General features: G+C 38.9%; 3 protein-coding genes across 3 annotated transcripts; 1 reads left to right on the top strand and 2 right to left on the bottom strand.

Moving 5' to 3' along the window:
• Positions 1–1,525: 1,525 nt before the first annotated feature.
• On the bottom strand, positions 1,526–4,302 carry LOC105966982 (putative carotenoid cleavage dioxygenase 4, chloroplastic). Its single transcript, XM_012991549.2, has 2 exons — positions 2,933–4,302; positions 1,526–1,916 (listed from the first exon to the last, which is right to left on the bottom strand). Exons 1-2 carry the CDS (start codon positions 4,216–4,218, stop codon positions 1,544–1,546), a joined length of 1,659 nt encoding a protein of 552 aa, XP_012847003.2. The 5' UTR covers positions 4,219–4,302; the 3' UTR covers positions 1,526–1,543.
• Positions 4,303–7,643: 3,341 nt separating this feature from the next.
• On the top strand, positions 7,644–9,785 carry LOC105966981 (putative carotenoid cleavage dioxygenase 4, chloroplastic). The gene is made up of 2 exons (XM_012991548.2): positions 7,644–8,989; positions 9,295–9,785. Exons 1-2 carry the CDS (start codon positions 7,821–7,823, stop codon positions 9,650–9,652), a joined length of 1,527 nt encoding a protein of 508 aa, XP_012847002.2. The 5' UTR covers positions 7,644–7,820; the 3' UTR covers positions 9,653–9,785.
• On the bottom strand, positions 9,033–12,204 carry LOC105966980 (2-oxoglutarate (2OG) and Fe(II)-dependent oxygenase superfamily protein). The gene is made up of 6 exons (XM_088817869.1): positions 11,298–12,204; positions 10,497–10,672; positions 10,077–10,150; positions 9,803–9,981; positions 9,588–9,706; positions 9,033–9,464 (listed from the first exon to the last, which is right to left on the bottom strand). The coding sequence occupies exons 1-5, from the start codon at positions 11,976–11,978 to the stop codon at positions 9,659–9,661; spliced, it is 1,158 nt and encodes a 385-aa protein (XP_088673995.1). The 5' UTR covers positions 11,979–12,204; the 3' UTR covers positions 9,033–9,464; positions 9,588–9,658.
• Between the last annotated feature and the right edge of the window lie 4,693 nt (positions 12,205–16,897).

Genomic DNA, 16,897 nt, shown 5'->3' with positions numbered 1-16,897 from the left:
AGAAATTATGGAAAAATAAGGGTTTTCGACGAACTCAAATCGTAGTTGAGTACGAAACGAACTCTATCTCAAGTGAAACGGCGCAAGGAACAAAACTCATGAGCTTTGCTCATGAATCACGTCCAATTTCAGCAATCCAACGTCGTTTAGACTCCTAAAAGTTCGTTTTTGCTATTTTAGGTAAGTTTTAGAAAATTAATATCAAATCATAGAAAAATCGTATTAGGATTCCGTAAATTGGGTTGTTCCCAAAATTACGAGATCTACTAGAATTAGGATTTAACTCGTTTTTGCCGTTTTTGGTAATTTTTAGTATTTTCTTATTTTAATTAGGGTTTTCAGTTTTTTAGTATAAATAGTTGCCTTAGGACTTTATTTTGAGAGGAGAATTTCGAATTTTAATAAAATATTAGAGTTTTCTCTATTTTTCTGGTGGATTCCAGAGTTTTCGGTGGATTCCGAATGTTATTTTGTTCTATAAGATTAATTCGTAGAAATTAATTCTTTACCGTGCTTCCGTTCTGCGTCAACCTGCCACACCCAATCATTCCCCATCCAACTGTGCACATGAGCATATCAGATAAAATATTCCCTCTACACGTGTCATCATTTGCTGCCATCAGTCTGTAATTTTTGTAACAGAATTTATTCTCTTTTGGCCTATATAAGAGAGGCACACTTGTAAACATGTCATGCTGAAAATATAAACAAATGAATTCATCTTTATCCTCTCAACATTTCTAGTTTTATCAGGGATCGACACAAGGGCGAAGTGGCGAGTCGAGAAAGGCGCATATGAACTCGTCTAATGTGTTGAAGATGATTGAAGCCATGGATTGTAAATTCTTGGGGTTTCTATTTTGATTATTATTTGTTGTTATTATGAGTTTGGGGGGTATTTGTGTAATATGTGGTGGTGGTGGTGGTGGATTCTTTCGGGTTTCTATGTTTTGAGAAGTTGTAGTTTGTTTTAAGATAGTGAATTTGGATTTGGATTTGATATTCATATGAGGATGTTTGAAAGAGAAAGAAAGAGCTTCCATGATGGTTGAGAAATTAATTTAAGAGAATATGTAATAAGAGGATGGCTTTATATAGGGGGTGGGATGGAAATTGTGGTCAAATTTCCGAATTTGGGAAATTCCAAGTAAATGGGCAAATTTGACTTTCTAAACAAATCTCTCATCTACAAACTAGTTTTGAGTACATTTATTATTCTGACCGAGTTAATGAAGTTTGAAGAACAAACTTATTGCATTGACATTTCACACCCACCTCCATTATCGATGCTAGAATTAGATTATCTTAGAGAATTGAAATGGAATGAGTTAGAGGAGCAAAGTGAAACACTGGCTCACGAGTTTGATGACCTTAAGATACATGTGATCATAGAATATGTAAACTAAACCGGAAGTTGATCCGGAAAACTCCTCCGACGTTCAAATCAGGTGTGTAAATGGTAAAAGTCGTGTATATATATATATATATATATATATATATATATATATATATATATATATAATTATTTATTTCTTTACAAACTTCAAAGTAATTTTTTGAGGTCACTATCCGAAACAAAGAGGCCATGAAAGCCACTAGGAATTCGAGACGGCAGCTTAACGGTAGCAATTAAATCAAGTGTGGCAGATTTGGCATTCATCACCAAGAACATGGATTCCCCATTATTGTCATCATTTACATAAACTACTAAATAACCATCGTCTTCCTCCGCCGACGGATTATCGGGCTCTTTTGGCACGAAAAACGGTTCCCCGCCACAAAAGCCCGGCCCATATAAGCGACTAGCCACCACACACTCACCGCCGCCGCCGCAGCCGTGATTCTCGGTTAGCGTTAGGTCTAGCTTCACCACCCCTACCACGGCGTCCGACCCTATCATTGCTGCATATGCATACCTGAATATGAAGAAAAAAAATATAGAGATTAAACATAATTTAGAGGGTGTTAAAAATATAAAAATATATGTAGATTCTAAAAAAAAACAAATACTCCCACCTTTTTTTTTTAATTTATTTATTAATGATCTCTTATATGTTTTACTATACCTTAACATAGAAATTACGAAAATACCCTCTGATATTTTATTGTACTTCACTAGTATTTTTTTCCATGCGATGCACAAGATCATATTTTAAAAGGAAAAAAATGATCAATATAGGGGCCTTAAGATACAAGTCCATGGCGACAAAACTTATTAAAACTAAATGACAAGCATAACTTAACATTTGCTTCGTATCATTTATTAAATTCATTCCAAAATGCCTCTCCACTCAAATTCGAAACTACAGCAGATTGTAAATATACTATGATGCACTATGGTATTGTTTAACGTTTTTAATTTTGCATCTTGCATTTTTGTTATTTTATTTTTTTACGTAGAAGACATTTCTTTTTTTGTTTTTATCTTCATTACTATAAAAAATCTATTTGTTTTCCCTTTTTTATCTACATAATATTGACAATTATGATTTTTTTTAATATTTTACCGGTCGTAGTCATTTACAGCATCCGTAGGAACCGTAGTAATCCTTAATCCCCACAGACATCTGCAGTCATCTAGAAACCCTAACTCCTCATTTGAACCCTAATTGTTATTCACCAGACACTTACATACATTTGTAAATATCAGATCGAAAAATCTTCGATTCGTCCCACCAAACCCTAGATCATCCCCACCAACCTTAGATCCACAAGAATACGTTAATATTAAACAAATCCAATTTATATCTTTATCTCTTGAGATTCGAGATATATTAATAAAAAATAAAAGATCGAATCAGGAAGGATTCTTCACAGATCAGTTTCAATTTTAATATTTGTTGAAAAATATAGTTAGAAAATTAGTAACGAAAAAAATATTAAAAATAAATAATTACAGAAGAAATTGAATCCAACCGTAAAATGCATGTACCTGTTTTTCTTCCCGGCGTAGGCCGGATTGATAACTCCAAAATCAAGAACTTCCGCCGACAACTGTTCCCTCTTCACCGTCTCCGCCTTCACATCAATGGTGATCTTCTCCATAGTCAACCGAGCTAAATGAATACTCTGAAACAACTGGTCAACTTCCAAAGCATTTGAAGCCACCACCACAATGGTGGCGCCGCCGTCTTCCTCCCATGCATTCACACAGTGCAGCATGTTCAGCCCCGGCGCCTCCACCCACCACATCCCGCTGTCATCCTCCGCGTACTTTCTTATAACCCCAAGCCGCTGCGCCTTGCCGGAATCCACCCCCACCGGGGATCTCCCGCCGATCAAAGCCCTCAAAGGGTGGTTCACCACAATCTGTGTATCGGGGAATACGGCGTAGTTTTCCGTCACGGCAAAGTCGTGAACAATCGTGCACTCCTTAACGGAGTTTATATGAACGTCGTGTTGTTTTCTCCCCTCCGAGTCGATTCGGAAAAACGTCAAGTATGGGCGCGTGAAGTTGTATCGATAAGCAAACACTTGTCCGGTTCGTCGGTCGATCTTCGGATGCGCTGTCATATTAAAGAAGAATCGGTTGGTGCTGTGGAAATTGCGGCGGCCGAGGGTTACTATATCTCCGTCCTCCGTAACTTTCACTTCGTACGGAAGATCGCACTCGCATAGAGCGAATAAGCCGCGGCATGGGAATAGAGCCAGGCTCGTGTTAGCCGAGCCGAAGCCGCGGCTCAGCGGGTCGAACTGGCGGGCAACGACCACACGCGCGAACGTGAGCACCACACGCGCCACAGAAGCCGCTAAGCCGTTGAAAGAGGCGAAAGGGCTCGGAACAAATGGGAAACCGTTCTCGCGCTCCGCGTTGTGTTTGTGTGTTTTTACGTAGCGGCTGCAGAAGGTGACCGATTTGCCGCCCCCAGAGATTCTGATCATTTGGAGCATACCGTCGCCGTCGAATAAATGATAAGGGCGGCCCTTTGGAAGGAACTTAGGGTTTGGGCCGTTGCGGATGTAGGCCCCGTCCAGGCATGGCGGGAGGGGGCCGCCGTCCACCTCACAAGGGGTGGGGGGAAGCTCGTTGTCCACCGGGGCAAAGTGCCCCGATATAGTTTTTTCCGGATCTATACTTTCGGGGAGGGGCGATCGATCGAGATAGGCTGATATGAAGTCGTCCAATTTGTTGAGGATTTTCGAAACCATAAACGGTGGCAGTGGCGGTGGCGGTGGCGGATTAATGTTCTTCTTGATTATGTTTTTGGCTTTGATCATAAGTTGAGGGTTTCTAATTTTGACATGAACCCTAATATTTGACCATGAAATCACATGCAATAATTGAGGATGTCTGAAAGATGAAGAAAGGGTTTCCATATTTGGACCTAGCTTATGTATGCAGGCGTCTTATATATATGATGATATATATGTTTATGGCTTAATTATTTGTTTACGTGGTCAACACGCGGCTTAATTATTTATTTGTTTACGAGTTTATATTGACCGTAACTCAAACTCAAATTATATATACTAGCAATTCTTCCCGTGCAATCACGGGATTGCAAAAATGAAGAAAATTTAAATATATGATAAATAAATTGTATTGAAAAAACAAATGCACATCCGGTGTGTGTTAGTAAGAGGGAGAATTAAAAAATACACTATCCGAATGAATTAGGATTTTGTTAGTGGATTTTGCAAATCTGATTTGCTACGAAAGCAAAAAAAAAGCTGGAAATTAAAAGATAAAGAAAAACTGATATCTTTTTTTTAAATTATATTTATGTCATTAGAGTTTCTTAGATTGCCCTACATTTCTTACTTTTATATATATAAGAGATAATATTAGGGTTTCTTATGTTAGACTAGTTTTCTCACTTTTATATATAAAAATAAATTATATATATATATATATATATATATATATATATATATATATATATATATATATATATATATATACAAAATGTGTAATTGTAATATACATAACGTGTGTGTATGTGTGTGTGTCCAATTAAAAATTGGATGAGAAAGTAAAAGCATGATCCTGGAATCGAGCAACATAGATAGTAGACAATTATAAATAAAAAATTGGACCGTGGACTAATTTCGATCTATAATAAGCATATCTATCTACTTCCACGCTTGTTCTTCTTACAATAATAATTATTACTATTATTATATTAGGATTTAGGAGTTCTTTTTTGCAAAAAGTATCCCGTCAAATCTTGAACTGTAGAAAAAGTCCATGCTTAAAAAATATGACTCCAACCCCTATGAGTTTTGGTCAATGTTCCTTTTTTTTTCCTTTCCATTTTAATTGATTTATTCATATTTAACATTTTTTTATTTAATATCAAAAGAAAACGGGGTATTTAGGGTTTACACAATAACCTCACCATAAAATGAGACACGTGTCACGAGGAGCCACACCCTATTATTATCATCGGGTGTAGCATGGTATTTGGGTGCCAAACCCTAGCAGTCAATAACTCTTCAGGCCATTCGTTGACAAACGATATATATCAAATTTAACCGTCCACTAACCCTAGTCGCTCATCAAATTAAACCCTAACTGTCATTGTTGGTGCCTCTCACAATCGATCTGACCTCACACCTCCTTCTCCAATCGCCATAGTCGCAATCATACTAGGCCAACAATGTGTGACAAGCTCGACATTCAAATTAAGTTTTATAATGGGGTTATTTTACATACCCCCTAACCACCAAATAAACTAGGGATAAACTCAAGCTCAAATCATCCTTTGACATACCCCCAGGGGAAGCGAAAGTACTATACTACCCTTATGTGCAATTTTCGGCGAAACTGCATTCAGCATTTATGGTCCTGCATTTATCATTTTCGCTGATTTATTTATTTTTTTTTTTTTTTTTTTTTTTTATAAATCTGTTTGTTAAATATATATATATATATATATATATATTAATTTTTAATTTTTTTTTTTAAATTATTTTTTATTTTCTTTTCAATTTTTTTTTTAATTTTCAAAACAATATGTTTACAGTACTGAAAATAACTACATGTAACTATAGTACCTATAGTAATTCATAGGTATGTTCGTTTTTTCCCCATATTTTTAGTCGATCAATTGTATACACACACGAATACTGACTTATACAAAATAAATTCATAAAACCCCAACAAAAATTTACAAATTTAAATATTTTTATTATAAATCACATCAGAACCAATAAAATACAAATCGAAAATATATAAATATACGCATATGTAACTACATGTAACTACATGTTACTATAGTAATGTATAGTAATGTATACAGTCTGTTGAACAGATCTGATGTAACTTAAAAAAACAAAAAGTTGACACCTTCAAGGAAAGGATCAATGGTCTTCATTAAGCTACAATTGCAAAATCAAAACAAAAAGAAATTACTTTAGTGCAAATCAACAAATTTGAATAAAAACATCAAAACACTAAAAAATCACCAAACATTAAGAGATCAAGAGATAGAGAGAGAGGTTATTGCTGGGAAATGCAAAAAAATATAGAAATAAATCTGAAAAGATAAAAATAAACGAAATTACCATAAAAATATAGATCCCGACGAGAGGAATCCAACGGTGGATGACCCGTCAAATTTCAACGGGTGGAACACAAAATAAAGCTCCGGCAAGACCACCGTCCTCGAATGAAAAAAAATTGCAGAAACAGATCCGCGCTCGAAACTGAATGAAATCACCACCAAAAGAAAGAGCTCGACGAGAGGAATCCAACGGTAGTTAAACCATCGAATTCCGACCACCGGAGAGAGAGGTATGGCTCCGGGAAGCAATTTCGCCGGTGAGAGGTTTGTAGAGGCGGGATTTTGAATCTGGGAGAAGAAGAGAGAGACCGTGAGTGGCTAGGGTTAAAACTGATTTTAGAAGGGTATTATAGGAACTTCAGGGTAGCCCAGGGGAGTATGTCAAAATATTTTCGAAATGAGGGGGGTTTCACCTAGAGTGTAATCCACTTAGTAGTTAGTTCTATATAATTTGGAAATGAGGGGGGTCTACAAAATAATCCCTTTTATAATAGCTTGACAAGATTGACGTTCAAATTAAGTTTTATAATAGCTTGCAAATCATACGTGTGATGTAAACCACACTAGACTAATAATGTGTGACAAGCTCGATCTAGCGAGTGTTGACAAGGAAATTCGAACATGGGTCAATTGACACAAATACGCGTACTCCAACCTCTTATTGACTTAAAACAAAAAATCCAACCAATATTAATGCTACTTTGTGAGGCTGCCTAATTTTCTTAAACAAAATTTGGTGAATATTCCTTTCTTTTATTTAGCTACAAGTTAATGAAATTCAATTCTCAAAAGAGAGCTGACTTCTATTTTTTGCTTACAACATATAAACTATCTTTTTAGGCCCAGTTTAGTTGTGAAGATTAGTCATAATTAAATAAATAATTAGACTTTTTTTTTTATATCCTCAATAACTTAATAAGCCGACTCACTAATATTATATTATCATGATTTATCTTGTCTTATTCTTCTATTTGAGGGAGCTTTTTTGTTTGACATCACGGGATCAGATAAAATAATTGGATTTTCATTAGATTATATAATCTTATAATAACTAATTCTATCTGGACAACCAAACAAGACGTTAGTATAAAAGACAACGGAACTAGTGAATAAAAACTACACAAGACTAGAAGAAGAGCAGTGCTCTAAACATGGACACCATTTCTTCCTCTTTTGCTCTCAATCCCCATAACTCTCTTCTCAACATTTTCTCCCCTAAAGAAACTAATATCACACACTAAGAAACTCACCCTCAAGAACCCCTTCATCACCTCATCGCAAAAGAGACCACTACTTGCAACTTTTTTCAAGTCCATGGACGATTTCGTATGCACCTTCCTCGACCCACCGCTCCGCCCTTCCATTGATCCGAAACACGTACTTTCAGGCAACTTCGCCCCTGTGGACGAGTTGCCGCCCACCGCCTGCGATGTGGTGGAGGGATCCCTTCCTCCCTGCCTCCATGGCGGAGCGTACATGCGCAACGGCCCAAATCCCCATTTAGTCCCCCGTGGGGCTCACCATCTCTTCGACGGAGATGGGATGCTCCATGTTATCACATTCACGTCCCCGGACGGGCCCATGTTTTGTAGCCGCTACGTCAAGACTTACAAATACACAGTGGAGCAGAAAGCAGGGCACCCCATCTTCCCAAGTGTCTTTTCCTCCTTCAATGGGATCGCAGCTTCGATTTCCCGCAGCTTAATAGTCTTCGCACGAGTACTCACTCGACAGTTCGATCCTGTGGCCAACGGCTTCGGCCTTGCCAACATAAATGTGGCTCTCATCGGAGGGCGTCTGTTTGCTCTAGGAGAGTCCGACCTTCCCTACGCAATCAAAGTGACACCGGGTGGCGATATAATCACCCTCGGCCGCCACGATTTCTTCTCCGACAAGCCGTTCTTGAATATGACAGCTCATCCGAAGATGGACCCACAAACCGGGGAAGCCTTCGCCTTCAGATACCACGTGATTCCTCCGTTGTTTACAATTTTCAAAATCGACGCCAACGGGAAGAAACAACCAGATGTGCCGATCTTCTCCATGAAGAGCACGTCGTTGAGTCACGACTTTGCCCTGACGAGAAACTACGTCATAATTCCCGATACGCAAATTGTGATGGACTTTACGGAGGTAGTGAAAGGAAGGTCACCTGCGAGAGTTGATTTGGATAAGGTGCCTAGGGTTGGGGTTATTCCGAGATACGCAGAGGATGAGAGTGAACTAGTGTGGATTGAGGCTCGTGGATTGAACGTTGTTCATTGTACTAATGCTTGGGAAGAAGACGACGGTGAGACGGTTGTGATGGTGGTGTCTAATCCATCTTCGATCGAGCAAGCCTTGGAGGGGCTTGATTTGGCGTGTCCCAAAATGGAGAAGATTATAATTAATGTCAAGGACAAGACACTACATAGGCATCTCTTGTCCGATGAAGTTCTAGACATGGGAGTCACCAATCCAACTTATTCGGGAAGAAAGTGCAGGTAATGCAATTAATTTTACTTCGAATTGATAAAACGTGCAGAATTTGGAAAATCATGACAACTGAAGAAATATACAAAGTGACAACAATATACAAAAGGTTGTCTGAGTAAGGTAGCGAATCTAAAGCGAAACAGTTTAGACAAAGTTCGACAAGATCAAGTGAAGCCGCTCCCTTTATATTGAGATGGAAAAAAAAAATCTAACTAGGAAAGACTTCTTCCCCAAGAAATAAAGAAATCTCGTATCAGAAATCGACAAGAATTAACTAGTAACATTTATTCCTAATCTTATTACATGTATATAGGTATGCATACACAGGAATAGTAGCTCAACCAATGATATTGGTAGGAGTGGTGAAGATAGACCTGTCTGTGGAAGATTCCGCCAGTGGCGGCATAGTGGCTAGCCGCCTGTACGGGCCGGGCTGCAGCTGTAGCGAGCCATTTTTCGTGCCGAGGGAGCCGGAAAATCCATCTGCAGAAGAAGACGACGGTTATTTAGTGGCATATATACACGATGAGAATACTCAAGAATCCAAGTTTTTAGTAATGGACGCTAAATCGCCCACTCTCGAAACTGTTGCTGCTGTGAAGTTACCTGGCAGAGTGCCCACAGGCTTCCATGGCCTCTTTATAAAGGAAAGTGATCTCAACAAACTATGAGATTCTTTAGAGGATCTTTCGATGGAGATCATTTTCCTCGTGTATAAGTAGGGCCTATGCGAACGAGCAATGTCATCTCAAATGTTGAATACTTTTTATATATTTAAAGAAACGAGTTGAAGATTTTTGTCAATTCTAATTGTCACTGACATTTTTTAAATCTTGAGATAGGGTAGTGTCGGATTCGTCTTCTGAGTTGCGAGAACATTTATCGAAATTTGATTCCGCATTGATTAGCTTACGTGATGATGGATCCTCCGACAATGAATAAGGAATAAATTGAAGGAAGTTGAAGTACGCGTACTTAATGTCAAACTGCATGTCGTACCCTGTCGGAGAAAAGTATTTGAGATCTTAAATCTTATTAGAAATCAGGAAAAAAAATATGTATATATATATTTGAAAGAGGTTTAAATGGTCGTACAATAGTTAATTGCAATGGTGAGTCCCGTTTTTTCATCTGGGATTTGTCTAACATGATGAAACCACATGCTAGGCCTGCACAAAATATTCACAACCCCATTACGGTAAATTAGACTTATCAAACTCCACAAAAATAAATTACATCGTAAACTATATTGAGATGATAGAACTCAAAAATGGGGAAAGGAAAATAGAAAATACGAGGCCAGACATTGTATCGTTTCATGTGGAATTTTTTTTCTATTTTTCTTATAGAAGCACGGTATTTTCTCCGGTTTTTTTTTGTTTTCCCTCAAGACCACTTCTCACACAAGCTGTAAGCCTAAAAGACCAACAATACTTCCAATAACCATATATCATATTTTTGTATTCAAAAGACGAGACAAACAGATAAACCAGAAATATAATGCAACGGACTCACAAATAAAGCATCTCCCCGGCCTTAACAGTAACTTCAAATGGCTTAGGTCCGTTGAAATACAAAGGGAACTTTTCTATTTCTCTCTGTTTCTCCATAGGCAACGGGCATGGATCCACACTGCACCATGGTACGTATCTAATTGGATTCTCTAGCTCCAATTCAAACTCTCCACCATCCTGTAATACACATAGATACCACAAATATATCCAATTTCTCACATTATAAATAAACAGCAATTTCTTCTGAAAAGATTAAATAATCCTATGAGGCCTCGTTTGGTTGGGGAGATTGGACTTTATTTGATGTTTTGTATCCCCAATAACTTGTTAGGTCGATCCGCAAATATTATGTTGTTATCATGGCTTATCTTGCCTTCTGGGCATATCTTTTATTGGATTTTCCAAGATCCAATAATATAATTGAGTTTCATTAGATTATTTAATTTTATCCTGGCTAATCTTACCTTAGGCAGCCAAACGAGCCATAATCTAGGCCTCGTTTGGTTACCAAGATAAGATTAGCCAGGATAAAATTAAATAATCTAATGAAACTCAATTATATCATTGGACCTTGGAAGATCCAATAAAAAACATGCATAGAAAGCAAGATAAAGCATGAATAATGTAATATCTGCGATTCAACCCGGCAAGTTATTCCGGATACCAGGCATCACGCAGAGTCTCATTATTTAGCTAATCATGGCTAATATCCCCCAACCAAACGAAGCCCTAAAGAACATGTTCAACAATTTCTTACTTGCAAAGGAAATTACTCGAAAAATGGAAAATGGAAAATGCTCACCTGGTGATTGTAGACGTACTGCGCGGCTGGATAATCGTGGACGTACATTCTATGAACATCGGTTGGGGGAAGAAGAAGGAATCGTTTTTCACCTGTTATTACTACGTAGAGATTCTCGTAATGGTCCTTGTGGAAGGAAGTTTCCGACGAATGGTCGCCGATCCATAAATTCACGGCGTCCGGCGGGCAGCCCAGAGCCTCCGTGGCCCAGGGTATATGGTCCTCGCAGTCCGCCGCCAGGGGGCCGTACTCGCCGCGGAAGCAGTCGTTCTGCTGCTGCAGGTACGCCACTCTGTTGTTCTCGCCGGACGCGAGGACGGAGTCTAGGGCTTGCGGGAAGGGGAGGGTTTGGACGTGGGCGGAGGCGAAGCAGAGGGAGGAAGGGGCGGCGGGGTGGGGGGCGAGAGAGTCGGCTTTGCCGGTGGGGGTGAGGTGGAGGGAGACGGGGGTGGCGGCGAGGGTTGTGCGGAGGTAGGCGGCGGAGGGCCATAGGGAGAGGGCCGGCCAGTGGGAGACGGCGGCGGAGATGAGGCAGGGCTTGTTGGGCATGACGTGGCGGCGGAGGAATTGGAGGGGGGTGGGTGGGGTGGGGAGGTGGTCGATGTTGGGTGGGGTGCCTAGGGTTAGCTCTCTTACGTCTTGCCATAGATTCTGTATTGAAGATTCAATTCTTTCTGTCATTGGTGAAATAGTTTGTAATTAATCTGTAATTAATCAGTTCTTTCTGCTTTGTTTGTAGAAGATTGTGAAATGGAGGGATAAAAATTGGGGGTTTTGTTGTTGGAGATAGTGGTGGTGGTGGTGGTGGTGGTGGTGGTGGTGGTGGAGCTGGGCGGCGGACGGTGGCGATGGTTGTGTCGGAGGAGGGAAGAAATGAATTTTGACACTTTTTATAGGGAAGAAAATTGTTTTCGAAATGAGTCCAAGCCCAATACTTAATAGCCCATAATCCATCTATATTTGGTATCCGAATGGTTCGATTTTGGAACAATATGCTTTCTTCGGATGGGGCTTGCTATTATCAGTGCGATTTTTACCACTCGCAGTGCAAAATAATTCATTTTTTTTTTTCTTTTCCAAATCTTATCCAAATACCCTCTCAAACACTCTCAACCTTTTATTCTTAAAATTTATCAATTTTAGTATTTTTTCGACCAATATCAGTTAGAGCACAAGTATTATCGACATGGATGACAACGTCTTCGATTTTGAGGTGAAAATACACGTTTTTTGTTCGTTTCCAACGTTTTTAGCGATTTCGTGTCATAACACACGAAATATATGCTTTCATTTCGTGTAATACTATACGAAATATGTCTTAAAATCGTTAGTTGTTTGTTTCGTATACAATCACACGAAATGGAAGCTTACATTTCGTGGTAAAACCTACGAAATGGAAGCTATTATTTCGTGTGTGTTTACACGAAATGTAGGCTACATTTCGTAGGTTTTTCTACGAAATCCCTTAAATATTGTCTTTTAATTTTAAATATTTATGCAGGAACTAAGAGAACAATCTCACGATCATAGTCACTTCTTTGAACGTGGTATTGTGTGTGATAGTAGAGAAGCGTTAATTATGTGGGCAAAAGACACAGCAATTAGTCATAATCATCGACTGATTAATCATTGTAAATCAGAAAAATATCATGTTTTAACGTGTGCAAGATATCAATCTGGACGACACGGACTATTGAAGAAACGTTCTTGTCCGTTCAGGTTAATTGGCAAAAAATCAACGGAGGATGGATTATGGCGATTGAGTGTGAGTAATGGTAATCATAACCATCTGCCGGGTATTTGAAAGTTTAACTTATGTTTAAATTTATATTTGTTTTAATTTTGCATTCAAACTTATGTTTTGGAATATTTAAATTTGTAGCGTTGTGTTTTGCATTTTATATGTTTAATCTATGTTTTTGGAATGTATTAAATTTGTAAGATTGTTTGTAAGGTTGTTTAAATATGTACTTTAATTGCTTCAGTTGTACGTAGTTTCTAAATTCAAATAATAAAACTAGTGAATTAAAATACAAAACAACAAACTAGTAAATTAAATAGTTCGTAATAATAATAAACAAAATTAGTAAAATAATTAGTTCCTAATTAAAAATTAAAATAAATTATTAAATTAAATAGTTCCTAACAATAATAAAAATGCATAGTCCTAATAATAATAAAAATAAACTTTAAAATTAAATAGTTCATAAAAATATATAACTGGCAAAAAAAACCGATAAACTACCGCCTCGCTCTCCTCGGCGGCTGCACCTCATGATCGTCGTCGTCGTCATCGTCGTCGTCGTTGTCACGGTCGATGCCAAGATATCGGGCGGCGGGCTGCATAATATCTCCAAGATCGGCACGTAGATCGGCAAACTGCTGCATCCAGTCCTGTCCAGTGCTCCTGGTGATCGGGTACAGGGCACGTACTACCTGGTAAAAAGCCGGCTGATCTGGTGGCCTCACATTCTCTCGATGCACTGGAGCCGGGCCTACGTCGGGGTTGTTGATCTTCGGATGAGTCCGATCGGTGTACCACTCCATGTAGTGCTCGTCGACTTCCCCCCGTTGTCGTGCCGTCTTGTATGCGCGGGCATGAATGGAATGAGCCTGGACCATGTCCCACATCCCACCCGGAAATGGGTAGTTGACTTTGTACGATGTACCTCCTTTGGGACCGCGTGAACATGGCTCCATCGACGGAATCAAGCCGCGTGGTATATCCTGAACCCATCCAAACTGTCGGACGCAACGATCAGGCATATACGGCTCTACGACCCACATGTACTGGATCGTGCCATGATACAACGTACGAGGGATACTCTCGTGTATATCCCGACCATACGGTAGCCACTCGACCTAAACAGAAAACAATATAAATACATAAATAAAAAAATTCATATTTAAACAAACTACAAGACATATTTAAATCAAAAAATTCATAATTAAAATTCATATCGAAAAATTCATATTTCAAAAAATATAAATACATAAATATAAAAGACTTACATCATCCGCTGTCATATTATCGAGTAAACCTCGAATATGCTCGAGCGTGCCCGCTTTTGGTGGCGCGTTCCACCTCTTGCATCGAGGCTGAAACTCGCGTTAGCGCTCGCTCTCATCCGGCGGCTGGAATCTCGGGAAATACTCGTATATCCAGCACTGCAAATATTTTATTTAAAGATATTAAAATTTATTAAAATATATTAAAATGAACAAAATAAGTTCCAAATATATTAAAGTTTACCTGAAGAAGGGTGGTGCAACCCGCCAAGCCCCTCGACTGTGCTCGGCTGCATATACCCAACTCTCTGTATAGATTGGCCAAGCAGGCCGAACCCCACGAATACGTGCCGACCTGATCAAGCACTGAATCCTCGAGCACGTGCATATAGCACGGTTTCACCCGATCACATGTCTTGTCGGGGAATAAAATCGATCCGAGGAGAAACACCAGGTATATCTGAACTCGGCGTCTCATGGGCGTGTCGGGCATCAACAACTGTCCCTGTAACATCCTCCATGTGGGGCCCCCATGCTTCCACGACTCGTCAATCTCCTCAAACTCGAGGTTTAAGGCCTCGGACAGCAAATACACGCAGTTTGTCCGCTCGGTGGCATCGTCGTACCTAGGCGCGACCACCCGTCCCTCCACATTGGCACCTAGAATCATCTGGACATCGTGGAGAGTGATAGTCATCTCTCCCCACGGCATATGGAAGCTGTTCGTCTCCGGCTGCCACCGCTCCACGAATGCAAACAACAGCGGAATATCTAGGCCCTGTAAATAACATCGGGCTAGGGGATACAAACCGGTCATCCGAAGAAAATGCTTGTCTACGGATACATCTACGTCTTCTAGGGCATCTGCTATCTTCTCGTAGTTGAATTGGTTCAGGGAGTTGATACGGGACTCCACTCGGCCAACCGGACGTTCCTGCAATCATTTATTTAGAAAACATATTAATTAATCAACTATAAAAATATTTTAATAGAAGATACAAAAATTATAATATTAAAATTAAAACAAGTAATTAACTTACTTCTCCCCTCCAAATATATGCCGCTACGTGCGACTTGAAACTCGATATCAAAGACGGATCCCGCGGGCCACCGGGAAATGGACCATCTAGCACATCCGGATTGACTCGAGTATAAGGTCGACCTCCACGGCCCCGTCCTCGGCCTCCACGACCTCTACGACCTCCACGACCTGCAACCTCAGTCTCGTGAACGGGGGCCACATATTCCTCCTCCTCCATAGCACGAGAAGACCCAACATCGGGATGTGGAACTGATGATCTGGCTTCACCAGCTCTCTCAGCCTCTCGCCTACGTCGTGTAGACATAGTCATGCGCTCGCTCTCGCGCTCTTGATGTTCAGCCTCTTCACGAACTGCTCGCATAATTGCACTTGATTTCCCTTTGCCTGCCATCTGTTAAATAAAACACTATTAACATCAGTCTAAATAATAATAATAAATAAAATAAATCTTGAAAAAAAAAAATATGAACTTTGGCTGTTTCACTGTCATTTCGTGGACAAACACACGAAATTAGTGCCTCCATTTCGTGTAAGAACACACGAAATACAAGCCCTATTTCGTGTGTTTGTCCACGAAATGACAGTGAAACAGCCAAAGTACATACGTTTCGTGTACAATTACGGGATATGAAAGCATACATTTCGTGAGATTTCTCACGAAATGTAAGCTTTCATTTCGTGTAATTGTACACGAAACGTAAGAAAAACAAACAAATACGTCTATTTCGTGTACAAACTCACAAATTAGCCCCTTCATTTCGTGAGTTTCTACACGAAATGTAAGTTTATTTCCGAAAACTTTCGAACATAATCAAAATACTCAAAACGTATAGATTTTCGACGAAATTTGTTAATATACTACTATAAAAAAATTGGGTCAATGATTTCGAGTTCGAATTTTACCTTAATCGTTGTTGAATTGCTCGTTTAATCCGCAAGAACTCGAAGAACCTTGGATAGCGTTTGAGAGAATTTTGAATTTTCTTAAGAAAAATTACAAATGAAATAAAGTCGCACTGCAAGCCGGTAAAAGTTGTTCTATGAATAGCATTTCAGTTTTCGGATTTCAAAAGTTTCGATTTTTCCAAAAAAATAAAAAAATTATCGAATACAAATTTGAATTTGAAATTTATCTACTCCAACCATGGTTATTGAAATTAATAATCAATTGGAATTTTTTTAGTAGTTTTATTTGTAATTGCCACGTGTCATTTTGTGATTGGATGTTTAGGTGGTTATTTTTTTGATAACTCAATTTCCACGATGTATATTTACTTATGAGAGCAACTCCAATGGAGTTATTAATTGAGTTATCAAATCTCTTAACTATCATTTGACTCCTAAAATTTAAAAATTATGTTCTCCAAAGGGGTTATTAAAATGGGTTTGTATTTTGATATTTCTCCTTTTTGAATATAAAAATACTTCCTGCAGATTGAGTTATCAAAAAAATAACTACCTAACCAGCCATTCACAAATTGACACGTGGCAATTACATATAAAATTATCAAAAAACTTCCAATTGATAATAAAATTTGATAACCATGGT

The sequence above is a fragment of the Erythranthe guttata genome, chromosome 5 (genome assembly GCF_056151865.1).
Source record: "Erythranthe guttata isolate IM_541 chromosome 5, IM_541, whole genome shotgun sequence".
Classification (NCBI taxonomy): Eukaryota; Viridiplantae; Streptophyta; class Magnoliopsida; order Lamiales; family Phrymaceae; genus Erythranthe; species Erythranthe guttata.
The sequence above is the reverse complement of the archived record's forward strand: the minus strand, read 5'-3'. Positions and strand labels throughout refer to the sequence as shown.